The sequence below is a fragment of the Leptonotus elevatus genome, chromosome 16, assembly GCF_054856555.1.
Source record: "Leptonotus elevatus isolate MCC_2025b chromosome 16, RoL_Lele_1.0, whole genome shotgun sequence".
NCBI classification, from domain to species: Eukaryota; Metazoa; Chordata; class Actinopteri; order Syngnathiformes; family Syngnathidae; genus Leptonotus; species Leptonotus elevatus.
The window spans coordinates 11,371,448-11,398,286 of record NC_141254.1 but is presented as its reverse complement, the minus strand read 5'-3'; the positions used below and the strand labels follow the sequence as shown (position 1 = coordinate 11,398,286).

The following is a 26,839-nucleotide window of genomic DNA, read 5'->3' as shown; positions in this document are numbered from 1 at the left end:
GCTTTGATGAGGGATAAGAATGTGTAGAATAAAAAAAAACTTTCATGGCCATTTTCAGCAACATTTAGCATTAGCGCAGCGCTAATGTAATCGCATCTAAACGTCAGATTTGTGTTGCGTCGCCACGAAAAAAATACTAAAAGCGTGCTGTCGTGCTAACTTTAGCGCACACGGCCGCACATCTGTCACTGCGGCTTCTCTTTCACGTGCTGGGTTCGTTTCGTTGAAGAAGAAGAAGAAGAAAAAAAAAAAAAAAGCGTCCCGCCTGTGCGTCCGCGTTTCCTCGCCGTAATTAGCCGCCCTTGAAGTGGCTTCCAGAGCGCCTTCCGCCTTTTCCGAGTGCGCTCGGGGGGAGGCGCTCGCCTCAACCCGGTCATTATCAGACCGCTCTGTAGTTAAGCGAGGAGGAGAAATCCCCCACTCCTCACCTCACACACACAAACTCTTACACAACAAACACAATGTACACACACTTAGCTCAGCTACATGTGTGCGCATGCACTATGCTCGCAGAACACACACAATGTAACGTTGTCTCACAAAATTGCAGTGACATATTTCAAGAACAGACCTTTTCTGACAATATCAAGTAACGAAATCATTCTGGTCTGTGTGTTGACTCACAAAGTTGTGAGTGACTCACATGCTCAAGTCATTAGTAAGTCTCAGTTCATAAGTTTCAAACGAGTCCCAAGTTACTGCGGCAAAAATTGAGCAAGTCGAGTCGAGCCATTACTTTAATTTTCTTTAGTGGTGCCAGGACTTGAGAGTGACCAGACTGACCAGTCGCTCAGCCAATTTCTTTGACTTGGATTCAGAGTGAAACTCCAAAAAACACCAAAAAAAAAGTGTTTTCAAGCTGTTTGGTGCTACACCAAGCAGAAACTGACTGTAAAGGGAATTTGAAAACTTACTGCATCTTACTGAGCAGTTGTGACCGTCGTCTTCATGTTATTATGTATGCGTGTATTATACCGCCCCCTGGTGACCAAGGTCTGCACACCAGACCAATCGGTCCAGAATTGTGTGGAAAAAAACACCACTAAACCTTTAACTTGTTATGAGTTTTAACCATTTATTTTTGATTACGGAAGGTGATTTTACCATTTTTATTTATTTGGGCGACATAAGGGGGTAGGGGTGGGGGGCACCCACTTTCTCCTCATTTCTTTTAATGTTTCATCTTTTCTAAAAGGTGAGATTAAAGACACTCGGGCCAGCGGAGGACCAAAGAGATGAGTGTTTTAATTTCCGCTTTTAATGGAATAAAAAGACAACTAAAGAATACATTAGTAGCGTGTGTGTGTGTGTGTGTGTGTGTGTGTGTGTGTGCTCTTTAGCATGTATCTTAGCATGTGTGTGTCGCATCAATACAAACGAGTGCAACGTGAGCTGTCATTAAGTGTCACGTTGACAGCGGCGGAGTGCACATAAAACACTGGTGACAATACCAACATGACTCAAAAAGGCCTTTCAAGTACACAGACATACACACACACGCGCATGCACGCGCGCGCACACACACACACGCACACGTATGCATTTAGCTGACAATCCAATTGATCAAGTAATTGCTGCTTTGAAGCCATTAATCTTTGATGTCATCGGCAAACAGGAAATGCATTATTCGCCCACTTCCTGCGACACATTTTGTGTTTTATTTTGAAAGTGAAATGTACTTGGGGAGGTATAGAAAGCAGATTTTGTATTTTGAAACGCGTCGGTAACAAGATGGCTTGCTTTATTGCCACAACAGCTAAAGCTTGACTCTTCTTTTTTTTTGTAGCATGGCCTGGTCTGTTGTTGCTCTTCAAAATCGAATGGGCAACCGCAATAATCCCAAAAAGTTGCAAGAATCAGTCCAGAAATGAGATCATCCATCAATTTTCTATAGCACTTATCCTTATTAGTCCAATCAGAAGAATCAGTCCAGCGTTGTGAGCAGTAGTGTGTAACAAAAAACTTTCTTAAAAAAAAAAACCTGACCCTTGAACTCAGCTGCATTGACCAGCAGGCTTCATTAGCATTCAAAATTAAACGGGTTCTTACAAAAATGCATAAAAGTTCTAAATATGAAACTAATGTTAGCTTTGTAAGCCTAGCATTAGCGTGTCGCTGAAGAACAACACACCAGGGAGACCCCCCCCCCCCCCGTCCAAATCTGGAAATCATTGCCTTCTCCAAATGAGAGCCTTGGTTGACATCAAAAGCAGGACCGCCGTAACAGTGCAGACGTGTTTAAAAAAAGCAACACCCTGCTCTCACCACAGACCCCCAAAACCAACCAACCAAAAAAAAATAAAAGTGCCCAACCCCCCCAAAAAACTTCAAGCTGTTTTCTCTTCTAAAGCCTCTTTTCACGCAGAGACCCCACAAAATTGGCACATCAGAACCCCATCGGAAGACTTTAATACAAAATCCAGTGAGGCGAGATAGTGCTGCGCTTTCATGCAGACACATTAAGATTATTAGACGACAAATAACAGATTTTTGTCTGTCAGCTGTCAAAGTTCACAACCTCAGTTCTTCAACCATATGAATATTCAAGAAAGCAACACAAAAAAAAGTGAATAAAGTGGCTTTAAATGTGACGATTGCTTTTAACAACAATAGAGTGGTGGGAAAAAGATGGATGGTTTGAAAAATTGAATGACCTTTTAGTGATTGCGTCTCAAAATTGAGATGACTGATCTGTCACTCATAGTGAAAGCAGTCACTCTTCCAGATTCTCAGATGTTAAATGCCGCCACACATCCGGAAAACAAAAAAACAAACAAAAAAACATCCACTCTGACAAGTTCTGAGAGTGCCCACATCTATTTATTGCTCTTATGTAGCAAGCAAAATGCCACAAGTACAAAAAGTGCTAAAAAAGCAAAAGTATTGTGTGTAATGGATAAAACAAAATCAAAACCAATCGGTTGTTTGTGTTAACCCCGATTACCTCCTGAAACTATAGGCAACAAGTTAACAATTACTTTCAGGGGAGCTCTGTTCCTATTTTTCTGTGAATTGGGGTCCACTGTAATACATCTGAAGAATAAAATATTTTTAAAATGTAGGTAGATGTCATTTCGTTATTTAAGAAAAAACAAATTTTCTGGAATTAAATAAAAACAAAAACATAAATAAATTTCATATTTAGTGCATATTTAAAAAAACAAAAACAAAACTCAAAATATATTTTTAAAAAAATCAATAAATACAGTCAAAATGTAAATAGATAAATTACATATTTTTGTATGAACAGTTATATTTCTTCATCTTAAGTCGGATTGCATCACATTTCCGAAAGATCAGGATTAACCATTTTCTATTTGTGATGTCTGTATTTGATAGACTATAGATGATTAAAGCCTTGGCGGAGGTTTGTGCTGTTTTAGTCATTTTTACAATACTGTGTGTGTGTAATCAGGAAATTACTTTCCAAAAGTCTTTTAAGTTAACAAGGCAGAATTGACATAAAAACTCCTCGAAAAACAGAGCATAGGACCACTTACACATAGCTTGTTTTGCATTTTGACAGCCATTTTCAGTATCTACAGTAATATTTAGCATTGCTGTATATAATTCCATCATTTTTAACTGTTCATGGCGCACCCCAATAGTCACTAAAAACTCTTGAACTGTAAAACATTCTAATGTTTAGTATGAACATTTCAGATTTTGGTCATTACTACCGTACTGTAGAAGCGTCCCTGAGAGCATGTGAGAGCATTTTGAGGTTCTGATCAACGCACAATGAACTAGTTAGCGGAGGCGGCACAAGAATGCATGCCGAGTTAGCACTGAACTTTTTATTTAAATTGTTTTGATTCCAGGCCTAGAATTGATAATGATGATAATAATTAGTGTTAGATGGCATGCTCAGATTATTGTACGTACAATTCCAGGTTATGTTTCCAACCGGTGATGAAAAAAGTCGCAAACCATAGAAGACGCAACAATTAAATGTTGAAAAGACGTAACCGGGATCAGAATTGCAAAAACTCGACTGACTCCAAACACCTGGAAAAACATCTTCGACTCCAATCGCCTCCCGTTGGTGGTTCAAACTTGCCCAAGTGGTTTTGGCGTGCAGCCTCAAGGGGGATTTGACGCCCCCCCCCGCCCCCCCCCCCCACCCCCAGTCCCCCCAATGGATACCGTTTACTCGCAGCTGTGCCGAAATATGACTTAAATTTAGCATTTAGGACCCTATCCGTCAAAGACACTGCTTGCAAGAAGTCCTTTTCTTGGCCGTCGTTGTAGTTGGGCTGGCTTGAATTACAAATCAGAAATGATTTGTTCAAGACTCGGATCAAGTAGACGGCAAGAGATGAAATGGGATTAGAGTGCAGACGCGAGATTGGCGAAAACAATTAGCTCCTAAACCCCTGCGCCTCCGAATTGTTAATTGTTTGTAACCGAAGGCCTTCCTTGCATCCGAAGGGGGGGGGGGGTAAGAGAAGGAGGAGGGGGTGTGGGGTGGTGGATTTCCTCAGCCCGTCCAGATCGCGTTACACAAGCCCATAGGCTCTGATGTGGCTTCAGACAGCGAGCGCAAAACCAAAAGCCCGCAACCGCGCAGGCCGGCTCGGCGCTCGGCCTCGTCCTGCGGTCGACTGAGGAATATTTTTGAAAGCCTGAATGTGTTCCAAACTACACTCCCCTCCTCCCCATCCTCCTCCATCCCTGCAGGGATGCTGCGCTGTTTGAATGTTGGCGGCGAACTGGTGACAAGTTGTTCCGAAGGGATAGCACGCAGGATTTAGATGGTTTTCATTTACGGGCAGAACATCTGGTGCGGGAGGTAAAAGCAGTTTTCAATTCGGAACTGGCTCTAGAAATCATTTTCTGGTTGCGTTCGGACAGATCTGATTTTTTAAGTTTTTTCCTATTTTTTTTGCGCTTCACTGTACTCCGTGAACGGTTATAGTCACTTATTAGGTTTAATTTGGTTGGGTAATGTGTCACAAGAAATTAAGTGCGAGTCAGGGTTATTATAGTTTTGGAATTTTTCATTTCAGTTGGTTTCTATTTAGTTAGTTTTAATTAGTTTTCAGTGTGGTTCTGTTTTACTTATTTAAGAAATGTTTAGTTTTAGTTAGTTTCAGTATTAGTTAAAAAAGAAAAGTGTATTACTTGTGCGCAATATTTACAAAACACCATGGGAGCGACTTCATCTGAAGGTGCTTTTCTATTGGCTGCTGCTGCTAAATGAAATCACTTTTGTGTGACACACTTTCAAACATCCTTATTCGGGTAATATAAAAATAAATCTACTTAAAATCACATTTAAAACCACCCCCAAAGGTTCATGCATTAAATTAATTACCAAAGACTAAAACAAAGGACATTAGTTAGTTTTAGTTATTTTTGTAAACATAAAATGTAGTTTCAGTTAGTTTTCGTTTTTGAAAAAGCATTTTGGTTTTTATTTTATTTCGTTAACGAAATTGTTTTTTAAATTTTATTTTTTTCGTTAGTTTTAGTTAACTAAAATAACCTTGGTGCTAGCAAGCTACGCGCTACGTGCAGATGGCAAGCTTAAAGGGTTGCAAACGTTTTTCAGTTCGGAACGCGTTCTAAAAATCTTTCTGGCCATTTTCAAATGAGCTATTTTAGTAGGAAAGCATGTTAAGTCAACCTGCTGCCTTTAAGTACCAAATGTATGTGATGCTAAGATATGTTTGATAGCACACAGTGTTGACCGAGCGATTACAACATGCGTTTCCTTTTACAAACAAAAAAACTCAGTTGCGTAAATGATGAGCTAAAACATCAATGTTTTATCTCGTTAAGTGGACTTCAGATAGACAAGGCTGAAAATTACATGTCTCCATCTTACAAGATACTCATTTGAGACGGTACAAGGGGTACACACACACACACACACACACACACACACACACACACACACACACACACACACACACACACACACACACACACACACACACACACACACACACACACACACACACACAAATGGACTCAAAGTACTAAAGGTGCTAACTTGTAGCAAAAAAATAAATAAAAGAAAGAAGCCCATTAGAACATGTCCGCCTTTTTATCCGTCGCATCAATTAAAGCCCTTTCCATTGGCGAGCTCTTGTTCTCTATTAGCGCGCCACCTTCTCGCCTCTCTCATGGAGTTTCTCTTTAATCTCAGAGAAACGCGATTGCCATTGATGCGTCTATTGATCTGATGTTTGCGCCTGATGCTTTTATCTCAGTCTGAAAAGAAAAAAAAGCCTCGGGTTTGGCGTGCTAGCGCGTTTTGGCCAATGAGGACTTGAGATGCTTTCTGGATATGAACACATTTGTGTTAGCTGTTAAATGCCTTTCCAGTAGTTATCAGGCATCTGTATGGCAACTGTTACTTACACGCGTAACCAGAGTAGTGTCTGTTGACGCAAACGTTTATTAGTAAGTCTGTTCATTTCAAAACCTAATGCTTCGGGCACGGGAGCCTAGCATGTTTCAGTCGACAATGACTTTAGATGTTTTTAGGACATTTAAGATTCTGAGGCTTTTCGTTCGCAACAATATTTCTTTTCATTATTCATCAGGCATCTGAACGGACACCTGTTACTTTGGGTAATCTGGGAACCGCACACTCACGGGCTAAAATACAGACGTTCAATGATCAGCTAATCTCCCTCCCCCAAAAAAAACATCTGGACTTGAGTTCAAATTCAGGTAATGTCACCCCGGTAGTGACAGAACTTCGCTGTAAACAGAGGATGTAATCCAGGGAACTTCTGATTCCAAATTGCCTACGATTGCATGTTTTAAATGAATATTAAAGCTAAAAATGGATGTATTCCCATTAAAACCTGTAAGCGACCTGCTGGCCTCGTGTTTTTCCATAAAGTGGCGTCCCAGAATTGGACCACAAGTGTACTACTCCGAGAAGATCCCCTCCCATCTGCCTATAAACCCCAAAGAAATACATTTGAATCCAACGTTTTAGCCAGAGGGCGAAGTTTTCGGTGTGGCATGGTTCCACCAGACTAATCCAAGCGCGACGGCAGAGGGGGGGGTGAAGTGAGGGCGCTACCATCCGGCGGACTGCGAGTGGACCCGGTCCAAATCCTTTTGGAGGGCTCGCTGTCGTGCGTCCGACCGCAACGCAGCACGTTGCAGAGGTCATCTGTCAACACTGGCCGCCGTGTGTATTTATATATTTATACCATACGTGCGTGTTCGTGTGTTTATAAGACATTTGTTTTATTTTAGTCCTCAGAGGAATGCACCAATCAACAAGGGCAGACGAGAGTTTCTGTTAGATAGCATGGCATAGCACTTTTTGGGGTTTGAGTCCAAGCCCGGTCGGGTGGCAGCTTCGGTTCTGCTATCGATCATCTGTAATAATGACGCGGCGGCCGACTTTAGTGTGTAATTATGTTCCCGAAATAGAAGTGGTAGGCTCCGCTGTGAAACCTTTTGGGACCTTAAAGTACAGTTTTTATGACAAAAATGACTTGGTGCTTCTTTAGCTGGCACTCTCTAGGGGGTGGAATGAGTACCTCAGGTAAACAAAAGTAAAAAAAAAAAAAAAAAAAAAAAAAGGTCTGGAAGGCTACACAGATGGGCAGATTTAGTGGTGTAGGAGTTCGTAGGTTGGTTGACTCGATGAATGGATGATAAACGTGAAAGTAAATTGCTGGTTGGTTGGTTGGTTGGTCGGAAGAAAGGCGGGTAGACAGGTAGCAAATTCACTGGGCATGAGATTTGGTTGGTTGGTAGAATGTAGATTAGTAGACGGTTGATTAATTTATTGGTCTATGGGACAGTTGGAGAGTAGGTGGTTACATTTAGTGGGTTTGGGGTTAGTAGATGATTGGTTGGATATGTTGATAGATGATTGGAAAGAAGAATGGTTGATCAATAGAACAGTAGATGCTTGGTTAATTCATTGATATGGAAGGGTGGACAGGTAGATAGAAGACTATATAGGTACATGAACATCTGAGGATCTTGGACAATTTGTACATACACTAAGTCTACTAGTCATTTATTTCACTGATATCCATCCATCCATCCATTTCTAGAAACATCTGCTGTTTGCGTCTGCGGATACTCCGGATAGAGAAAATGTGTGCTGCTGATTTGTAATGTAAATATGCGGTATTAGAGCACAAAAATAAACACACGCATTGCATTTTCAGCTGGCGGGCTTTGCGTCGTCGCTGATCCGTAATTGTTACCACCCGGGCCGCGCGACTAACCGTCACCGGCAGCCGATACAAGAATAATCAGAGACAGACGTACACACTGCATATTTACACAAATACGAGCTACCAAAATGTGTCTGCGTGTATGTTAGCCTCGGCTGCGTACGTCCACTTAGCGCCAGTCCAAAAAACAAACACGGTGGCCAACCAGAAAAACCCAACAGCGTCCCGGTGCGGCGGAGGCCAAACCCACGACAACGTCCTTTCTTTCCAGCCTTTGTGAAGCCTTTTTTTTCTCACTTACAAAGCATGAGCTATTTCAACCGTTTGTTACGTAACAATCGTGTCAATTTCACCCACACTGTTTAATTATCCAAAAGTTATATAATCATTTTATATGCAATTTATTGTTAAATTTTATGAAGTGACAAATTAACACCCATTTTGTTGCGGGTCAGATTGACCCACTGACCTAAAATGGAGAGGATGTGTTCTGAAGCACTTGTTTATGAATCAGAAATTAACAAAATGAATAAATAGTTTAATTAAGCTGACGTTTCATATTGAATAACAAATTATTTGACTTTAAAATGGGTCAATTCGACCCAAAGTTTGTTTAATTACTCCCAAAAAATTTGACATTCTTTTTCTTTTTATAGAGTCACAAACTAACATGTGATGGGTTCATTTGACATTTTTGTAAAAATGATTTCATTTTATATTTTGGTATAAATTAACATCAGACCAACTTTGTTCCAGGTTATATCGACCCACTGACTTAGAAATCAAGAGGATTTGAATTAAAGCACTTTTTTTTTAAAACCAAATCAATGAACAACGTAAAAAAAAAAAAATACTATTAAGTATAAAGACGTTTCAAATAAAACTAGTTTTACAGGAGCATCAATTAAGATTACACAACTTCCCAACATATAGAAACTATAAATCCATTTTGTCTTACGGTTACATTTTCCTTTGTAGCTCGGCAAGTGAGAAATTTCCACTTGTGGTACACGGCTAGCAAGTGTTCATATGTTTGTGTGCGTGTGTGCGTAGTTCAGGTGAGGCTTGTATTTTCCGTGGTGAACCACAACAAACTGTACTCAGCGCACTGCACCTCAGAGGACCCTTACTTCCAACAAGTACTGTAGTCAAATGGAAATTTTAAATGGCCACAAGTAGCTCTCGCTACTACTTATGTTTGCGCTAACTTCACAGCAAGGGAGAACGGTGCTGCTTTTGAGACACTAAAAAGCAAATGCGGCTACATTATAGGCAACATCCCAAACTATTTTTATGTTGAATGCATTTTGTATTCACCCAGCACAGTAGATGAACAAAATAGTTTGAAAATATTTTTGTTTTGTTGAAAGAAATGGCTTTTTCCTTCAGAAAAACATCAACAAATCTGCCACATTAGCAAAATATTACATCAAGCTATGTTACTGGTTTGTGTGCGTGTGGTGGTGGTGAAATGGTTAAAGGTGTTGTGAAGATGCCATGGAGTGACTTCCGTCAGAGGCTGTGGTTTTCATTGTCGTAGCACACTGCGGCTATCTGCTAGCGCCCTGATTGTTTACTTCCGACTCCCTTGTGACTGACCCTTGCTGTACACTGGTGTCATCTTCTCGCTCTCTTTTGACACTTTCTCCCATCTTTTTTTTTTCATTTGTCGTGCACTTCCTGAACATCCACTCGCTTCTTTTCTTTTATCTCGTGTGTTAGCCCCACTGAATGTTAGCAGCTAGCATGCACGCCACCTGCGCTTAACACAAAGCGTACCTCACAGTTGCTCCAGTTTTTCATCCGCCCTAAAAGTGCTCACCACCGCAACGCACAAAATCATCATCAAAGTTAACACAGCGTAGGAAACAAAAAATAAACAAAAAACAAAAATACTCGCTCGACATAACTTGAACCGCGAATGAATTTATTTCCGTTACGGTGTAGGACAGCCAGGAGGAAAGGCCGATAAGGTTAATAGTATATTAAAATAGTATACAATATTTATGAGATCATGTTCTTTGTTTGTTTTCACAATAGAGACCTGAGTTTTAATTTTGACTTGAGCAAAAGTGACTGAAAACACTGTAATATCCATTATAAGGGTTTTTTTCATGTTTGCATAAAGCCAACAAATCCATAAGCAATACTGAATTTTGGTTGAAGAAATGTTTAATGAATCTATTGGTTTTATAAGTGTTAAAATCCTCATTATGTATTATATAATTCATGAATAACACGAAGGAATAAAAATAGCAACTCTTGCTTCCGCATAGCTTCCCAACAATACTAAACGGCGCACTTTTAACGTACCGTAACGTTTTATTCATTTTTTTTTCTCCTGCTCTCTGGCCGCAATGAATGTATGTTAGTGTGTCATGGAGAAGAATGAACTTCACGGAAGATGAAAGAGGACGCCGCGGTGGCCGTGCGTGATCACAGCCATGTGTGGTGGCGCGCTTCATGCGGCTGCTAAGGCTCCGGCTGGTCTGCGATGGCCACGTGGGCAGAGGAGAGCGACGAGGACGAGGAACATCAGGATGAAGAGGAGGAGGTTGGAGTTTCATCTGCTATGAACTATTTTTAAACAAGACTATTTTAATGATGATGATGATGATGATGATGATGATGATGATGATGGTGAAGATGTTTTGGGTGTGGAGGCCAGATGAGCAATCAAAATACATCACGCAAAAAAGGTTTTGTTTCTTTTTGTTGTTTGCCTTTCATAGTTGAGTCAATAAATCCATACAAATATAGTCATAAGGCAGGGGAGAAAAAATTATTATTCTACATTATCAATATGACTTTAATAAAATTTTGATTTTTTTGTCTTATTAAAAACATAATCTTTACTTTTTCCATGTGAATAACATCAATTTATTCAAAACAAAGCAATTTTTGCAGGGGAAAAAAGTTACATTATTGTCACCATGATATTGATTTATTCACTATATCTATGAAGTCAATAAATTCGTAAAATGGAAATTTGACAATGAAAATCATTGGTGGTATTTAGTATAAATACTACTAAGCTGTTTAAAATTGCATTTGTTATATTTGACCACATTTGTTAATAAATCTGAATGTATCAATAAGTGAAGTGCGCATTACGTTTGCGAATGCGTGAAAAAAAAAAAGCGAGGCTACTAACCGTCATTTGAAGTAACTGTACACCTTAAAGCTTGCAAGTCAACCCCCGAAGTCAGTAAACCACATACTATGCATGTTTAAAATACATTAAATAAAAAACAGCAACTTTCCAGCGGTTGAAATGTTAGAAATCAGAGCTCATTCCATTGGATCCTATTCATTTTCAATGACCGTATGGTAGTTTAGCCTACCCACAATGCACCACGCCGCTACCCATAATGCACCGTGCAGTTGAGATGCGCACTTCACTTACAGTCAATACAGCTGTAAAAATTATGTAGCTTGACAGAATATCCACGCCCCCCTCCCTCCTCCAATAATATTTAGTATTATCACTGATAAATTTATAAAACATGATAATTTAAAATATATATATATTTAACAATTTCTGAATGCATTGTTTACTTTACGGCCCATCCATGAAAATTTTGGAGTTTGCTAGACGAAAATCTCTTCTTTCATTTTTCCCATAGATAAAGTCAATAAAATTGAAAAAAACAATACAGTCTCCAATTTTCCTTCAATTAAGGTAAATACATTTATAAATGTTTTGGTGAAAAAAAGTGTTGAATATATTGTAATTGAGTTAATGCAATACTAGATATCGTATAGTATAACATCGAGCGGCTTTTTTCCCCCTGCATAATTTGTGTAAACCTGTTGCCAGCAAACAAACACACCAAATCCCAACATTTCATTGAGCTTGTTTAATCATCATCATTATGTCATTTTTTTAAATATAAAAATAAGAGATACTTCCTCGCAACACACGCCAAGACCTGTTTGCCCCGCCCTTCTGCCGGAAAATGAATAATTACAGGTACAAACACCCGGGGGCCATCTCAAAGGAGCCTTTTTCACCATCTTTTGATATCCCTTTAACATTTTTTTTTCTCTTCTTGGATATAGTCTGAAGCCTCGGCCACCCGCCACTTCAAAGCCACACTGACGCATGTTTGCGACTTCATCTCGCTTATCTATAACACACGTGTGTTTACCTCTCAGGCTTGTAAAGGCATCATTTTGTACTCAATATTAATGTGAAAAACACCAAAAGTTGCCCCTTTTGCGAGGAAGATTGTGCGGAGCAGACATGTGGAAAGCAGAAAGTTTTCTGACTACAACTGGTGGTGTCACACGTGTACAAAAGAAAATTAGGTAGCAATCAGACAAAACCGCTTAGTCCGTAGGATGGTCGCTTCTAACCAAAATGACTGACTTGACTTCCTGTGTGTTTTGGGGTCTAATCATGATGGACATACCTAATGTCATATTGCTAAGTGAAAATGACTTTGGTGCAGATTTCGTCAAACTTCATGTTTTGTGCACTTGAGACCAAAACAAAAATGTTTTGAAATTCAGTGTTGTCAATCAGTAAAGTCTACAAGGGTAAAATTTGGTAGAAATTGGACAAAATCTCTTGGAATTTGTCTTTGAAGAACCCCTGGAAATGGCTGAAAAGCAAAAAAAAAAGCAAAAGCAGCATCACAAAAAGAGAAATAAGGAAGTAGGAAAAATCCGAGAGGGGAAACATTCCCTTGATCCTTTTTAGACAAGGAGGAGGGCTGGGGAGAAGATGCATGGATGATAAAAACATTGAAGATGACCTCAGTGTTGACATGACAACAGCCTTACAAGAGGGTGTTGCAGTTGCACGCCAGGCCAATAGTTGGCGATGGTAACAAATGCCACCAATTTCAAAAATGTATCTGATTATACAAGTAAATTGAAGGTTGTCATTTGGGCTCCGAATTCCCTCTCCCCCCATCATTTAGTTCAAATGACTTTCAATTTCTCCGGTTTCCGCTGTCACTTGGGGATTGCCTATCAGTCACAATCAATAGCGTTCTCGCTCGGCCAACACAAAGATTGCCGCCGCGGTACCCTTTGTAAACAACAACATTAGCTTAAAACGTCACATGTGACCTCAGCAGAGGCTGCGAACAAACACGATCAAAGAGCACGCTTGTTAGCGATTAGCGGCGGCAGCAGACTTCCTTGCGACTACACATACATGCGCTATCATACAATTTTGTCACAATTAGACAGAAGCAAGCAGGCTCGTCTTGTTAAAAGGTGACATCATGACCATCCGTGACTCATGACTGTCGCTAACCTCAACTAAAGAATCGCTACGTATTTAGAGACACTGTAATTTGCCTTTTTTTTTTAATGTGTCTGTCTGCAGATGTACAACAATACAAAAACATAAAAGAACACGCATGCATTATGTAAGGAAATAGAAAAAAGTGTAACCCATTCTATTTTAATGAGAATTCAGGCAAAATGTAAATTACCGTAAAAAATGCATGTATTATGTAAGGAAATGTTGAAAAAAGTGAAATGTATTCAATTTTACTGAGAAAATTGAAATTAAGCAAAATGTAAATAAAAACTATTAACATGAATTTAAGAAGCAAATAACAAGTATATTAGAATCCATGCTCTATTTACTGAGAATTTAAGGAAATCAACTTAATAATGAAAACATACGTAATAAAGAACCCCAATCATTTAAAAAAAAATAAAAATAATAATTTTTAAGCTGACACAAGGTGACCAGCTATTAACTTCTTTGCCCGAACAAGAATCTTTTTCAATTAGAACCCAACACAAACCTCTCATGGTCAAATCAAGAACCCAAACCCGGGCTTACCGTTGGCGACACAGAGCCGTTGGGGAGGTAGGGATCCGGCAGCATGAGGAAGGGGTAGCCGGGGTACCCGGGCGTCTTGTACACGCCGCCATCTTGATGCTTGGATGCTGTGGAACAAACAAACAACAAAAATAACAAGTTAGCGGAAATGCTAGTCAGGTCATGACCCAATTCCGATTTTTTTTCTTTTCAGTTCCAAATATGCGCACAAGCATTGTAAACAAATGTGAATTTCTTGATATACTGTATCATGCTTGACAAGTCAATTTCCTTAAACAAAAAAAAGTTTAAAGTGTGAAAAAAATATATGCATTAGAAATCAAATTGTGTGTATTTAGCACTGTAACTTTGGGTAGATTTATGCCGTACGTTTTATGTGTCTTTTCAGTTTTTTTATTTTTATTTTAAACTTTATTTTATCTATTGTCCATTTTAAAATCTGGACTTTAAATCTTGATATTATATAAAATTGTTCAATTAAAAATGGGGGGGAAATATATGTTGAAAATGTGTTTAATAATAAAAATAAAAAAAACAATGGATCAACTTCCACTTTTCTATTTCTGCAAACCGAGTAACACTAAACAATAAATCGCACCAGCAAAATTATGCTAACATCTTCATGCAAAACATGGCGCAGCTAGCGGACACCTTTGCTAATTTTAGCGTCAAGTGTTAGCCTCTAGTTGGTCTCAATAACTAGTTCAATACCCACTAAAGAGAAGTTGCATGTTGTTAGTGTTGTTTTTCGTATTCCTAGTCCACAGATTGTATTAGCTTCTTGTTTTGACAGTAAGGAACTGTTTGAAGAGCTCGCTACTGACACATGCAGGAGTTGAGTGGAACAGCAACAGCTGCTGATGTCTGTTGGTTGATCCAAATGACAATGACACTTGAAAATAAAAGGGGGGGAAAAAGGGGGGGGGGGGATTTAAAAATAAAAGATGGCTGATGACGCAGCTTCCGCTACCTTTATGGAACATTAAAAAAATGGCAAAAATCTCAGCTGGATCTGTATTCTTACTGTTCCATGTCAACCCTGTTTAAGTAAAATACAACAACAACAGTGCATTGACATTATATAAGTCAACATACATGCAATTAAGCATTCCTTGTTGTTTAGTTTGGTCGCTTTGTGTTATTTGACGCATTTTGTCACGTTGCACCACGTCATGTAAATCCTAAAAGATGGAATGTTCCCAAATGTAAAGCATGTGTTTACAAGTGTTGTTAGTTACGGCATGTTAGATCCTTCGACGCGTTACAAGTGTCGCCCGGCCTCCTCCTTCTCCTCAAGCCTACATGTTAATTATCTGATTTTATCCCCTAAGACACTGGCTGAGGCTTTTTTAAGGCCATTGTTTGGTATTAGTCACCTTCAGAGCTCCACTCCTGCCTGACATAAATTTGATTTTTTTTTTTATCAAGATGGGGAATAAACTAATGGGATTAAAAATCAGCAAAGTTAGCAGCTTTAAAGTTATTCTTGACTAAAAAGTGAATTTGGGGTTAAAATCTGCTTGCATTTATCATGTAAACAACTTAAACATCTCAAATTTCCTAGAGTGTGTTGATGAAAAACGCATCACTATGTTAGCGGCGAGCGAGCTAAGCTGAACTCACTTGAAAGGCTTCAATGGCCACCAAGGTGTGTCACACAAACATGTTCATATAATGTGTGCCATTTCCTATCGATACAATCGCTTGATTACCTTTCAAAACGATTTTAGATAGACATATTTTGTTGTCGAAAGGCCAACTTGCCGACAACAGATCGATGTAGGTGGATTGCAGGAATATTAATTGACATATCGATGAAATGGATGAACCGTTAATAAAGGGATTTTTATGACAACTGTTACAAAAAATTGAAGCTTTTTAAAATAAGCTGACTCATTCTTTATGTTAACAATGACAACCTGTCAAATTTAGTCCAAATGTGTGCATCAAGACTCACTGTTTATGTGTAGCATTCTAAAATGAGACAATTATCCTTAATAGCATTGTAAGCCACAGAAAATGCATACAGCAGGATTTTTATACATTTCACGCATTTGGCAACCTCCAGAATTGTGTTCTTTTTTATTAAAATAGGTCAAACCTGACTCACTTCATCATGTAAACAACATAATTTCTCAATTTTAGTCCAAACGTGTGCATTAAGTTTCGTTAAAATAAGATTTACAGTATTACTTTTAATTATTAAAAATAAATAAATGGCAGCAGTAATTAACAGGAATTCTGACATGTCATTATGTAAACAACTTAAAACCAAATGTAGTCCAAATGTGGCCGAGACTCACTGTGTAGCCATTAAAAAAATATATATATATTTTTTTGTTTTAAAAAGCCTATTGCCGTTACTAGGTAAACTGGATAAAATGTTTGTATAATAAATAATAACAATTAAGCGGATGTTTGTACATATTTCCCAAAGGGGGTCTTTACTCTTAATTTTAATTTCTAAAAAAATGTGTAAACAGCATTAAGTCTCAAATTTAGTTCAAATCGAGATTCATTGTGTTACTATTCTTACAAGTCAAACAGTAAGAAATACCCCAAAATTTTACAGGATTGCTGACTCCCTTGCCAAACTTCTCAAATTTAATCCGCGTGTGCATCGACTCATGTAGCCAGCCTGAAAAAAAATTGCAGTTGATAGGTAGGATAAAATGCATAAAATGTCAAACTTATAATTAGGCGAATTTCTGATCAAATTGTAAGACGTTATTTATTCATGATTTTGAGTACAAAAAAAGGCCAACTCAGACTCCACCACATGTAAACAATTGACCCCTTAAATTCTAGACTCAATGAATCCGTTTGGATTTTTTGTTAAATAGTAAAGTGTTAGAAATGGCCAAATAACAGCAATCTGAATGAATGGATGCAATCAGTGCTGAACCTTAAAAAAAGAAAAGAAAAAGTATCGACATTTTTTACAGTGGCCACCTGGAAGCAAAACTCTTTGAAGCTGCCGCCGACCAGCACGTGCCCCCGTGACCAAAATACTTTGACACGCTCGATGAAAAAGTCATTTTTATTGTCCGGATAAACTCATTAACACCCTCACTAAACATAAAAAGTCTCAAATTAAACATTCGGCGTGTTTTGGGGCTTTCCTTACCGGCGTCGAGCTGCTCCCTGTGCTTGTCCGGGAAGCCCCTCTGCTGCTCGGCCGGCTGCCCCCGTCTCACCGCCTGGAGGGTAAAAAGAGTGTGAAAAGTCGGACGAAGTGCTTAAAAAAAGTGTCTTAAAGTGAGTCGAGGGTGAACCGATTCACCCCCCCCCCCCCTTCCCTCCGCGGTGTTTCGTAGTAAGTAAGTGTGGGGAAATGGTTAAAAATGAAAAGAAAGAGCACCCACAGAGGAGGCGCCGCCGCCGGGGCCGCCGGGGCTGTGCTGGTGAATCTCGGACTCGTTGACCAGCGACGACTTGAGGTCTGCCAGGTCCTGTTCTGTGAAGGCGCACTCCTGGTGGACCTTCTCCTCCTGCTCCCCTTCGTCCTTGAAGGCGATCATCTCGTCGGTGGCTCCCAGGTCGTCCCCCCCATGCTGAGGCATGACGACGTCCGCGATTCCGGGGACACTTTTCCCCCCACCGCCCCCCGTCTAAGTGTGCCCAATAAGATAAAAACAAAGGAAAAAGTAGAAAAAGAGACGCCAAATCTGCGGGGTTTGTCCTCTTTAAGAGTCCGGAAGAAGAGGGGGAAAGTTGTTCCGTGGCGTCCCGCGGCCGCCTGGAGGAGGACTGATGTTCTCCTGCAAGAGTGAGCAGGACAAGACGAGGACCCCCGACATCAAAGGGCGCCGCCGGGGTGATTGACAGGTCCGATGACTCGCGTGCGTGTGTGTGCGTGCGAGCGTGTGTATGAGATTGTTTCTACAGAACTTCTTAAAGAGACATCACCACCTCCTCCTCGTCTTCGAGCCGAGCCCCGCATTATTCATGACTTCCAGGGGCGTGTTCACACTCTCTATCGAGCAGGGCAAACACCAGCCCGTCAGCATGTGCTGCATTCATGAAAATGAGTCAAATCCCGACTTTGGCTTTGTGTTGTTTCATTAGTTGAATGGCTAAAGACGGCGACCTGCTGCTTTCAAGAAATTGGGGAAACCTACTTGGATCTGTATTCAAAAATCCAATTAAAAAAAAAAGTTACTGTACTGACTACCCAGACAACTTTAGGGTTTATCCTGTTTGTTTGTTTTTGCTAATAATATTTGATGTTGAAAAAATTATATACATCTATAACAGGCATCAATTATATGTGCATTTTTCCACTGTACTTGGTCTGTATTCAAAGTGTTCCACATCAACCTAGTTCGACACTAACAAACCACCCCCCTTAATAAATAAGTAAATAAATAAGTAAATAAATGAAGCAATATAAATATTGCTACTAACTTACACCAGCACTTCCACTAGGCCCTGTGCTGCATTTGTGAAAATAGGAAACATCCCTTTTGACTAATTTCAAGCGTTCAATGTCTACGTAGTCAAATGCTAAAACAGACAAAACAACAACAGAAACATTACTTCAAGTACCCATGATGTTGCTTTCGAGAACATAGGAAATTAAAAGCATGGCTGCTGACAACCACCGTTGCTGCATTCATTAAAATCGGAAATGTCACATCTGTAATGTAAAAGCAAATGTAAGGATAAGAAAACGAGACTATTACCCACCACTACTTCGACTACCCTTACGCTGCATTCAACAAAATAGGAAATGACAGGTTTCTAAGTCTTTCCAGTCATCCTGTGCCAGTTTGACGATGCCAAAGCGTGTCGCCAGTGTTCTCCTTTTCGGTCCCAAACTGTTCATTTACAAGCGCCGGGCAGGAGGACGCCATGCGGGATGTTCTGTGCCAAACAAGAGGGCGTGGCATGGATCTGACCCTCATTTTGTATGCCAGCTGACTGGATGTTGAGGAGGGAAAGAAGTCAGAAAAACACACACAATAGTCGAAAGTTGCAATGTCGTTCCTTCCCATTTCTGTTGCTCCCTGTGCCGATGCATTTTTCATGCGCTTGTTAATTGAGAAATATTCATAGGCGACACTTAATCGCAGGCTGAGTGACGATCTTCAGCTGTGGAGCGAAATTAAATACAAACAGAAAGACGGGCGTGCGGCCATTTGCATAAAGCTGCATATTTATACAATATTGCCGGCGCATATTAATACAAAGATTAAAAGGCGCACTTGCAATGTATGCAAATCTAAATTATGAATGACTTGTTTAAACTGCTTGTTTATTCGCCTTGATTAAATATAGACAGATGTTTCCATCCGCGGAGACCCTCGTGCGCACTTTTTCCCGCGATACACCCCTTGGAGTGTTAGAAAACATTAGCACCCGGCACCAGAAGGGCTTCATATTACGAAATCCAGCACGGATGTTCAACATGACAGGACACGTGAATCAACGGACAACATATGCTGTGAAACAAGGGAGGTTGTCGGCCATTTTTGTTTGAAGTTGTCATATTTCACGATATACGGCATGCATATTCGTCGTGATAGCCCATCAACATAGAACCTCGGCTGTGAAACACACAGGTAAACAGAAGTAGGGATAGGTGATGAATTTGACAAAAAAATATATATATTTGGAAAAAAAAATTGAAATCAAAGGTCAATTTGTCACCTCCTGAAAGTCATTGTTGCATTTATGGTCCCAGATTTTAAAATTTTCCAGAGTGAGAGATTTTAAGCCCTTTATTTCTCAATTCTTTGTCTTGTGACAATGCTTTTCTTTTTGAGATCTTGTTGCCTACTTTGCTTTCTGTGACGGTTACCTTTATTCATCGAAACCTGCTGGTAAGCGTTCTAAAAATTGCGCTTACTTAAATTTTTTTATCAACAGCTCTCAACAAGGTGTTAACAAGCTAATAATTTAAAGCGTGCACTTCTTTTAATATTCTGAAAACTGTTCACATGTCAATGTTTTTTTTTTAAACGATGAATCACAGAGGGCTTATATATACAATTAAAAAAAAAAATTACAAACTGTAGTGTGCCGTGCTTTTGAAAGGAACATGCAGGGGCAACATTAAGGCAAAGTAATGAAATCATGTCCTCTCATTGGGGTTAAGCCACATCCAAGGCAAACAGCTCTTAACTGGAACCACTTGTGTGACTTTTTATTGCCCGCTCGCCGGTGGAAACATGTCCTTGAAGGCAGCACGCAGACAACAAGCACAAACACATGCAACGAGCACTAATCTTAACAGTTGAAGGTGCGAATGTATTGATTTGAATACAAACGGTATCGTCCTCGGCATTGGCAACAGACAGATAATATAAACACAACACAATATAAACACAAACAATAAACACACAAAACGTTTTTTTTTCGATAGAGTTAGGCTACCCAACCTCAGATCGTGTCCATACGTCAAAGAACCAGGAAGTAGCCTGCTAGCTAACAATAATACACCAGATTTGTATAGCACTTTTCTAGACATTCGCTTTATAATGGAATGGATACATTATTACTGAACGATCGGCTTGACACCGCCGCAAGCAGATGAAAACCAACACGCCACATGATTTTTATGTAACCAGGAAGTTGCCTAACAAGCTAACCATCGGCTGAACAAACTAACAAATATAGTGGGGCCTTTATTTACTAGTTTATTTAGTTCCGTAAAATGAAAAAAAAAACACCAACAAAATGAAAAAAAAAACACACACACCAATTTTTTGGGTGAGATTTTACTTTGTTTTTTTAATAAGAAAAATAGCACTTGACGGCACCTTATTTTTCTAAAGAAAAAAAAACATACAGTGATAACATCGTTAAATAGAAGTTAAAGAATTAAACAGCAGCTCCTTCTGGTATGCACATGTTGGCCACCAGAGGCAGTATAATAGGTAGATATACTTTACAGGTGAGATTTGATGATAAAAAGGTTCATAATTACCATAACATCGAAGCTAGTTTGGTTATCTTAGTTAGTTAGTTTTGTCTGTGGTGTTTTGCACTGTGTGTTATCATCACGCTAGCGGACTTGGTTGTTTGTTTATATACACGCGTAATTGTCTGTTTTATATTTACCCTTAAAGTGAATTTCACTTGTGCTCCCGATGCAAGACGCAGTTCATTATAGGAATTTATTTAGTTTTTCGAAGTTTGAGGCACAACGAAACCAATTCCCCCCAGCATAACAAATGGTACGGTCCCGTTATCCGATTTCACTCCCAGTAGGTGGAAAGACAACGTGTCCCAATAAATTTGTCCATATCGTGTACCCGCGCACAAAAGTTGCTGTTTTACGCTGGTGAGGATTTGCTAACGAGACTCCACGGAGACTCAGCAGGCGTGTTTGTGTTGACGATGCCATTGATTCCGTCTCTTCACCTCGTCGTCGTTAGCGGCTTATCAAACATTTATGAGTTGCGATCACGGATCTGTGCGGGGCTTTGGGGCGGAAAACAACAAACAAACACTAGAAGACGAAGAAGATTTTTTTTTGGGAAAACATGTTGGTGGTGCTGGAGGATCGACTCATGAATTTTGGGGGATTTTCAGTGAAGGTCAGACTCTCAAAACACGCTTTTTAACGTGAAATATAAATTTTAATGAGGATCAATAAATAGTTTGAAAGCAGTTTTAGTAGATTATTTGTATTTTTTTAAACGTATGTAATATTTACAGAGTTGATTTTTTTTTACACCTATATGACAACTAATGTTTAAAATGTATCATCATCTGTAAAGGTAATACATGTTAATGATGTGCAGGTTTTATCACGGAAAAATAATTTTTTGCCACAAGGGTCCTGGAACAAACCTGAAATCTTGTATTTTTAAATGATAATGTATCTCAATTATAATTTCAAATCCAATAAAATAATCTCAGGATTTTTGAAAAATGTATTAAATCTATTTTTTAAATTAAATTACTTACATTTTTCAAATATTTAAAATAGAAACCCCATAGTTTTCGATATTTTGCAATTAATTACATTTATTAAAATATTTAAAAATATTTATAATCTAAACATTATTGTAATACAGTGCAACTTCCTATTTTATTTTTCAATTATGAATTCATTCATTCATTCATCATACATACTGCTTATCCTCACAAAAACATTATTTTTTAAAAATGTTTTTAATGACAAAATGTCACAGTTTCTTAAATTATAACTATTTAAACTCCAGATACTTCATCTGAGAACTCAAAGGTTGCTTACTGACATCACGTGCTAGCGCACCATGCAAACCGAAGGGGACCATCACAACTTGACCTTTCGTGCACAGGTTAACGTGCCTTGCACACATGCACACATGCACACGTGTACACCCCCCCCCCACCCCCACACACACACACGCACACACAAGCACGTACGCACGTACACGCACGCGCACAAAAAGAGTGGGGGCTCGGAGGCGGGGGTGGTTGGGGGAGATGGGTGTTCATGCAGTAATCTGTGAGGCCGGAAACAAAGGGTCTCGTTAATGCAGAGACTAGCTGAGGCCCTTTGATGTGGATCCAAGTCATTCACTAACACACACACTCACACAATTTAATGGTAAAGTTGCTAAGACGCTATCTTGCAGCACGTGTTGCTACTTAAAACAACGCAACTGTGCTAAATGAAAAGGCGTTTATATGCGTCCAGTTGTTAAAATGAATGTACAAAATGACAAGTTAGCAGTTGTGCTACGCTAATTGTTTGCCACTGTTGTCGCCGTTAGCCTAGCAGCTCATTGTATCGCAGCGTATTGCGATGCGTGAGCAGCTGTCTGGTTTATGCGTTGATGTTCTCCTTTTGCGCGACAACCTGATATTAGCGGTTAGCATGTTAGCTGCGGTCCAGTGTCTGAGTGCAATCGCCCACAAGGCCACATAGAATTTTTTTTTTTTTACTGATCATATTGTGAACCTCAACAACAAAGTGTCAATAAAAAATATTGACAATTATGCTAATGTAATTGTTTTAGCATTAGCTCAAACAGAAGCTTGATGCTCATGTTTTGACGAGGGACTTCATGTCCATTATTACTTTGGCTCAGTGAAGAACTTAGCCGCAAAAAACGGAGCATAAAATACTTTATTGAGCGCTCGAGGCAAGTTGTGTTAGCATTAGCACATAGATGACCTTTATACATGTTAGCTAAAATAGGAGGTTGATGTTTGTTGTGCTAGCATTAGCTACAAAAGGGACCCACCACTAATGGTTACATCATACATTTGTGTATTTAATATTAGCGAACTGGTTAGCTTTGACTCATGAAAGAAACTAACATTGGTACACAAGCCCTGCAATATTTGGAGGGAAAATCCAGCCCTTGAAAGCAATTAGCAACATGAAATCTGGTAGGCATGTCTTATCGTGAGGATACCAGCAAAATATTGACAAGAAGCCATGACTGAAAAGACTTAGTAGCTAACATTTTGCAGCACGACAAACATGAGGGGGGAGCACGGGTGCACTCAAACCGAGCCTCCTCCACTCCCTGTGACAGAAGGCGGGCGGCTCTTATTAAATGTGGCGTCCACAGCGGTCTCTTTCTAGTGGCGAGGGGGCCCGCAGATGACTGTCGGCCGCCTGATCTGGAATCAGTTTTTTCTGCGGCGAAGCACCCTGATGTGGCCCGCGGGAGGATGTGGATGTCGATGATGGATCATTGTTTGGCTTTTTTTACTGTGTGTGTGCGAATGGGTATGCGTGTGTGTGTGTGTGTTTAAGATTGTTTCCATGCTTTGCAGTAAGTATCAAAGATCAAGGATTAAGACACACATGCTGCACACACTGCCATCGAGACAACCGATGAAAGCACAAACATTCAATTGACTTCAACAGACAAAATATCATCAATAATGTACATCTGAATACGTCATATAGGTGGCGCTAGAAAGCTCTGTGTAAAAGTCAGCCTTTGACACCATACGACTAGCACTGCTCTCTAGAGGTGAAATGTGGTCATTGACAGGCAACTCGTGTACCGATTACAACAACAAAAAATAAGTTAAAATTCATACCTCTAATGATTTAATTTCCATTCATTACATTATTTGTTTTATCTTACATACATTTTTTTAAATTGACTTTCCAATTATATTTCCTATAAGAACAGTACAGTCACAAATTGGCAGTGAAACAAACTTTCTACTCCATTGACAATTTAAACCTTTTAATGATCTAATTGAAATTCATTTGGCATTATAATCATTATTTTTCAAAAAAAAATTTCATTTATTTATTTGCAACAGACCAACAGTGAGAACCAACACAACAGCTGTTTACGAATTAAAAAATACAATAATGTATAGCAAATTACAAAGGAAAAACAACTATTAAAATTGGTGAGAAAAAAAAAGGTCAAAGGTAATCGCTCACACTCAAATACAATAAATATATATATTTTGAATTCAATAAAGGTAACCAAAAATAGAGCATTATTATTTGTAAAAGCAGAATGTGTAACTAATAATGTGTCCAGTGAGTTATACAGCCATCTTGCCTTAAAGTCTTTTAAATCTGTATTTAATGTTATTTTGAACACAACCCAAAAGCAGCTACTCGGCCATCCGCACAAAGCACAAATATAATCCAGTGGTGCTACTGGGATGTTTGTGGAATCTCTACTGTGTTAAGAGGGGGTTGGAGCTGGTTCAGTTTGGGGGGGGGGGGGGGGGGGGTTAATTACATTAATCCAAAACAAATAAACTCTTGGCAGACCTTAAAAGACGACACAAGCATGTGTCTTCTTCTTCTTGTGTCCTCCCAACCAAACCTCTGGCTTTGATGTTTTTTTTTCTTTTCGCAAGTTTCTTTTGGGCTCTCGACTTCATTTTTTCTTTTTCATCTTTCACTGCTTGGTCTCTCCGAAGCATCTATCAGCGTGACTCAAAATCAATAAGGTTCTTCAAAACTTAGAGATCAGTTGAAGCTAGTGAAATCCTGACAAAAAAACAAACAAACATGTACGGATATTTGAAAGACTTTTGAGCCTCAGAACTCGAGTATCTTTGATTGTATTGTCAAAATGAAAATTAGATCTTGCTCTATCTCACATTGAACGATAATCCCTCTAAATTGGAGGACTAGTGGTCGAAATTTGCAACTGGCGGTTTAGTGCCACCTTTGATGAGTCAGATATCATTTAAAACAAATAATTGTTTTTTTTCTACACAAAACAACAATTCTGAAAGATTTGTGCTGCGATTTAGTTTGGATTCCGGCTGACAAAAATCATACCTTCCGCTTACTAATCTGACTTTCAGACAGTCATATCATTCAAAATGAAGAAACCACACCTGGTGTAAAGTGATGAGCCAAGCAACACGTACGTAGCTTTCCAAGTCTTGCCCGTAGCTAAAACATCTCTTCTTAAATATCGCTCAAAATCAAATCAATAACAATCCCTTTGTAAAGGTGACCAAACAACCTCTTTTGGGAGGACATTTGGTAGGACAGACCACTTTTTTATGTCCTGTCCGGGCGGTTTATAAATTCATAAAAATGTTCAATTGACATTCTACGACTAATTGGAGGTGCACTGCACCGTGTTTCCGCGACTGGTACCACGAACTCGAGGCCGGGCTAAGTGTCCTCTTTTTTGGGATTTGAAAATATGGTGCCGGGCGCTGGGCTTGACAATCATAAGCTTGTGTCCATAAATCACGGTCATTCACTATGAACTTTTCCAGACTGAGAAAATCAAGAGATTCTCTGACTGGAGAAGACGACGACAACGGCCAAAACCGACAGCCGGTCAGCGGCGAGAAACGTCCGCTTGGTCTTACAAACGTCCCTTCTCACAGTATATCATCCGACTTTTGTGGAGTGGCGTTGTCATAACGACGACGATGATCATGATGATGATACTGGACAAGCGCTACAATTAGCTCTGACAGACCAGATTATAGGCAGCGGTGGAACAGAACGTAATGACTTAAGTACACGTTTGAGATTTTTTTTTACTCTGAGGTTAGCGGATAAAACTAGCGTCTTTTTACAATTGTTAGTGTTTAAGTTAACATTTTTATTTTTCGGGCGAAAACGCTCTTATTAGATCTTATAGGCTTAAATGTGTTTGAGGAACTGTATTCCATGAAATTAAGTGTGTGAAAACGATGTTGAAATCGCATTAAGTAAAAATAATAATACAATATTTTCTTCTTCATTTTTGATCATTATGACCAAATATTGCTAGTATGGATGAACCTAGAAATCTTCGACTTGGCCACTAGGTAGCGCCACTACATTCAAGCTAAGGTTGAGTTGACATCGTAGAAAAATAATTGCTATAGCTGAAGTGCATTTTGGGTACAGTTATTTTTTTAATGTTTGCTTTTTAGTCTAAATTAAAATTTTATAATGAAATGTTCATGTTTACATTATTATTTAATGAACAAACTACTACACCAGACCAAGCTTTCATCTGAGTTTTTAAGTTTTTAAGTGCATTAAAATGCGTGCAAAAGCCGAATACACGCCCTCACCTGCCAGGTGTAGCGGCGTAGATTCGAGTCGTGAAATCGCAGATTTCCTCGGTGCTCCGTGTCTCCGGGCGGGGCGTCTCGGGTCGAGATACCACGCCGCCCCTTTGATGTCAGCGGGACACCCGAGGGGGGCCAAAACGGAATAAATTGCTTGATTATTCTCGGACGAACGCCGGGAGGCTCCGTGTGGCAATTTGATAGTTTGAGGTGAAAAATTCAAAATAAAATAAAAACCCTTTCTGTGCCAATGCATGAGTTTTCTATGTCGAAATCAATGACAGATGTGCTATTAATGATAAAAAATATGGAAAATTAACATAATTAAAGCCACAATGCATAGTAATTTTAAATGACAACCGCTTGGATGCTACATCCAACAAAAGACAGCCTAATTTAGCAG

The 26,839-nt window shown here is 39.3% G+C and overlaps 1 protein-coding gene across 9 annotated transcripts in view; it reads right to left on the bottom strand.

Annotated features, from left to right (window-relative positions):
• tcf7 (transcription factor 7) overlaps positions 1 to 17,990 on the bottom strand; it is a 31,450-nt gene extending 13,460 nt beyond the window's left edge. For 3 of the 9 annotated variants that reach the window (XM_086057771.1, XM_086057766.1, XM_086057770.1), the window contains exons 1-3: positions 17,340 to 17,964; positions 17,102 to 17,174; positions 13,975 to 14,081 (exon numbers count right to left, since the gene is read on the bottom strand). In XM_086057771.1, coding sequence (XP_085913897.1) covers positions 13,975 to 14,081; positions 17,102 to 17,174; positions 17,340 to 17,537 — 378 coding nt within the window. In that variant the 5' untranslated portion in view covers positions 17,538 to 17,964. Of the gene's footprint in view, positions 1 to 13,974; positions 14,082 to 17,101; positions 17,175 to 17,339 lie in introns of all 9 variants that reach the window. The other 6 variants (XM_086057769.1, XM_086057768.1, XM_086057763.1 and 3 more) reach the window with 5 other exon arrangements.
• Between the last annotated feature and the right edge of the window lie 8,849 nt (positions 17,991 to 26,839).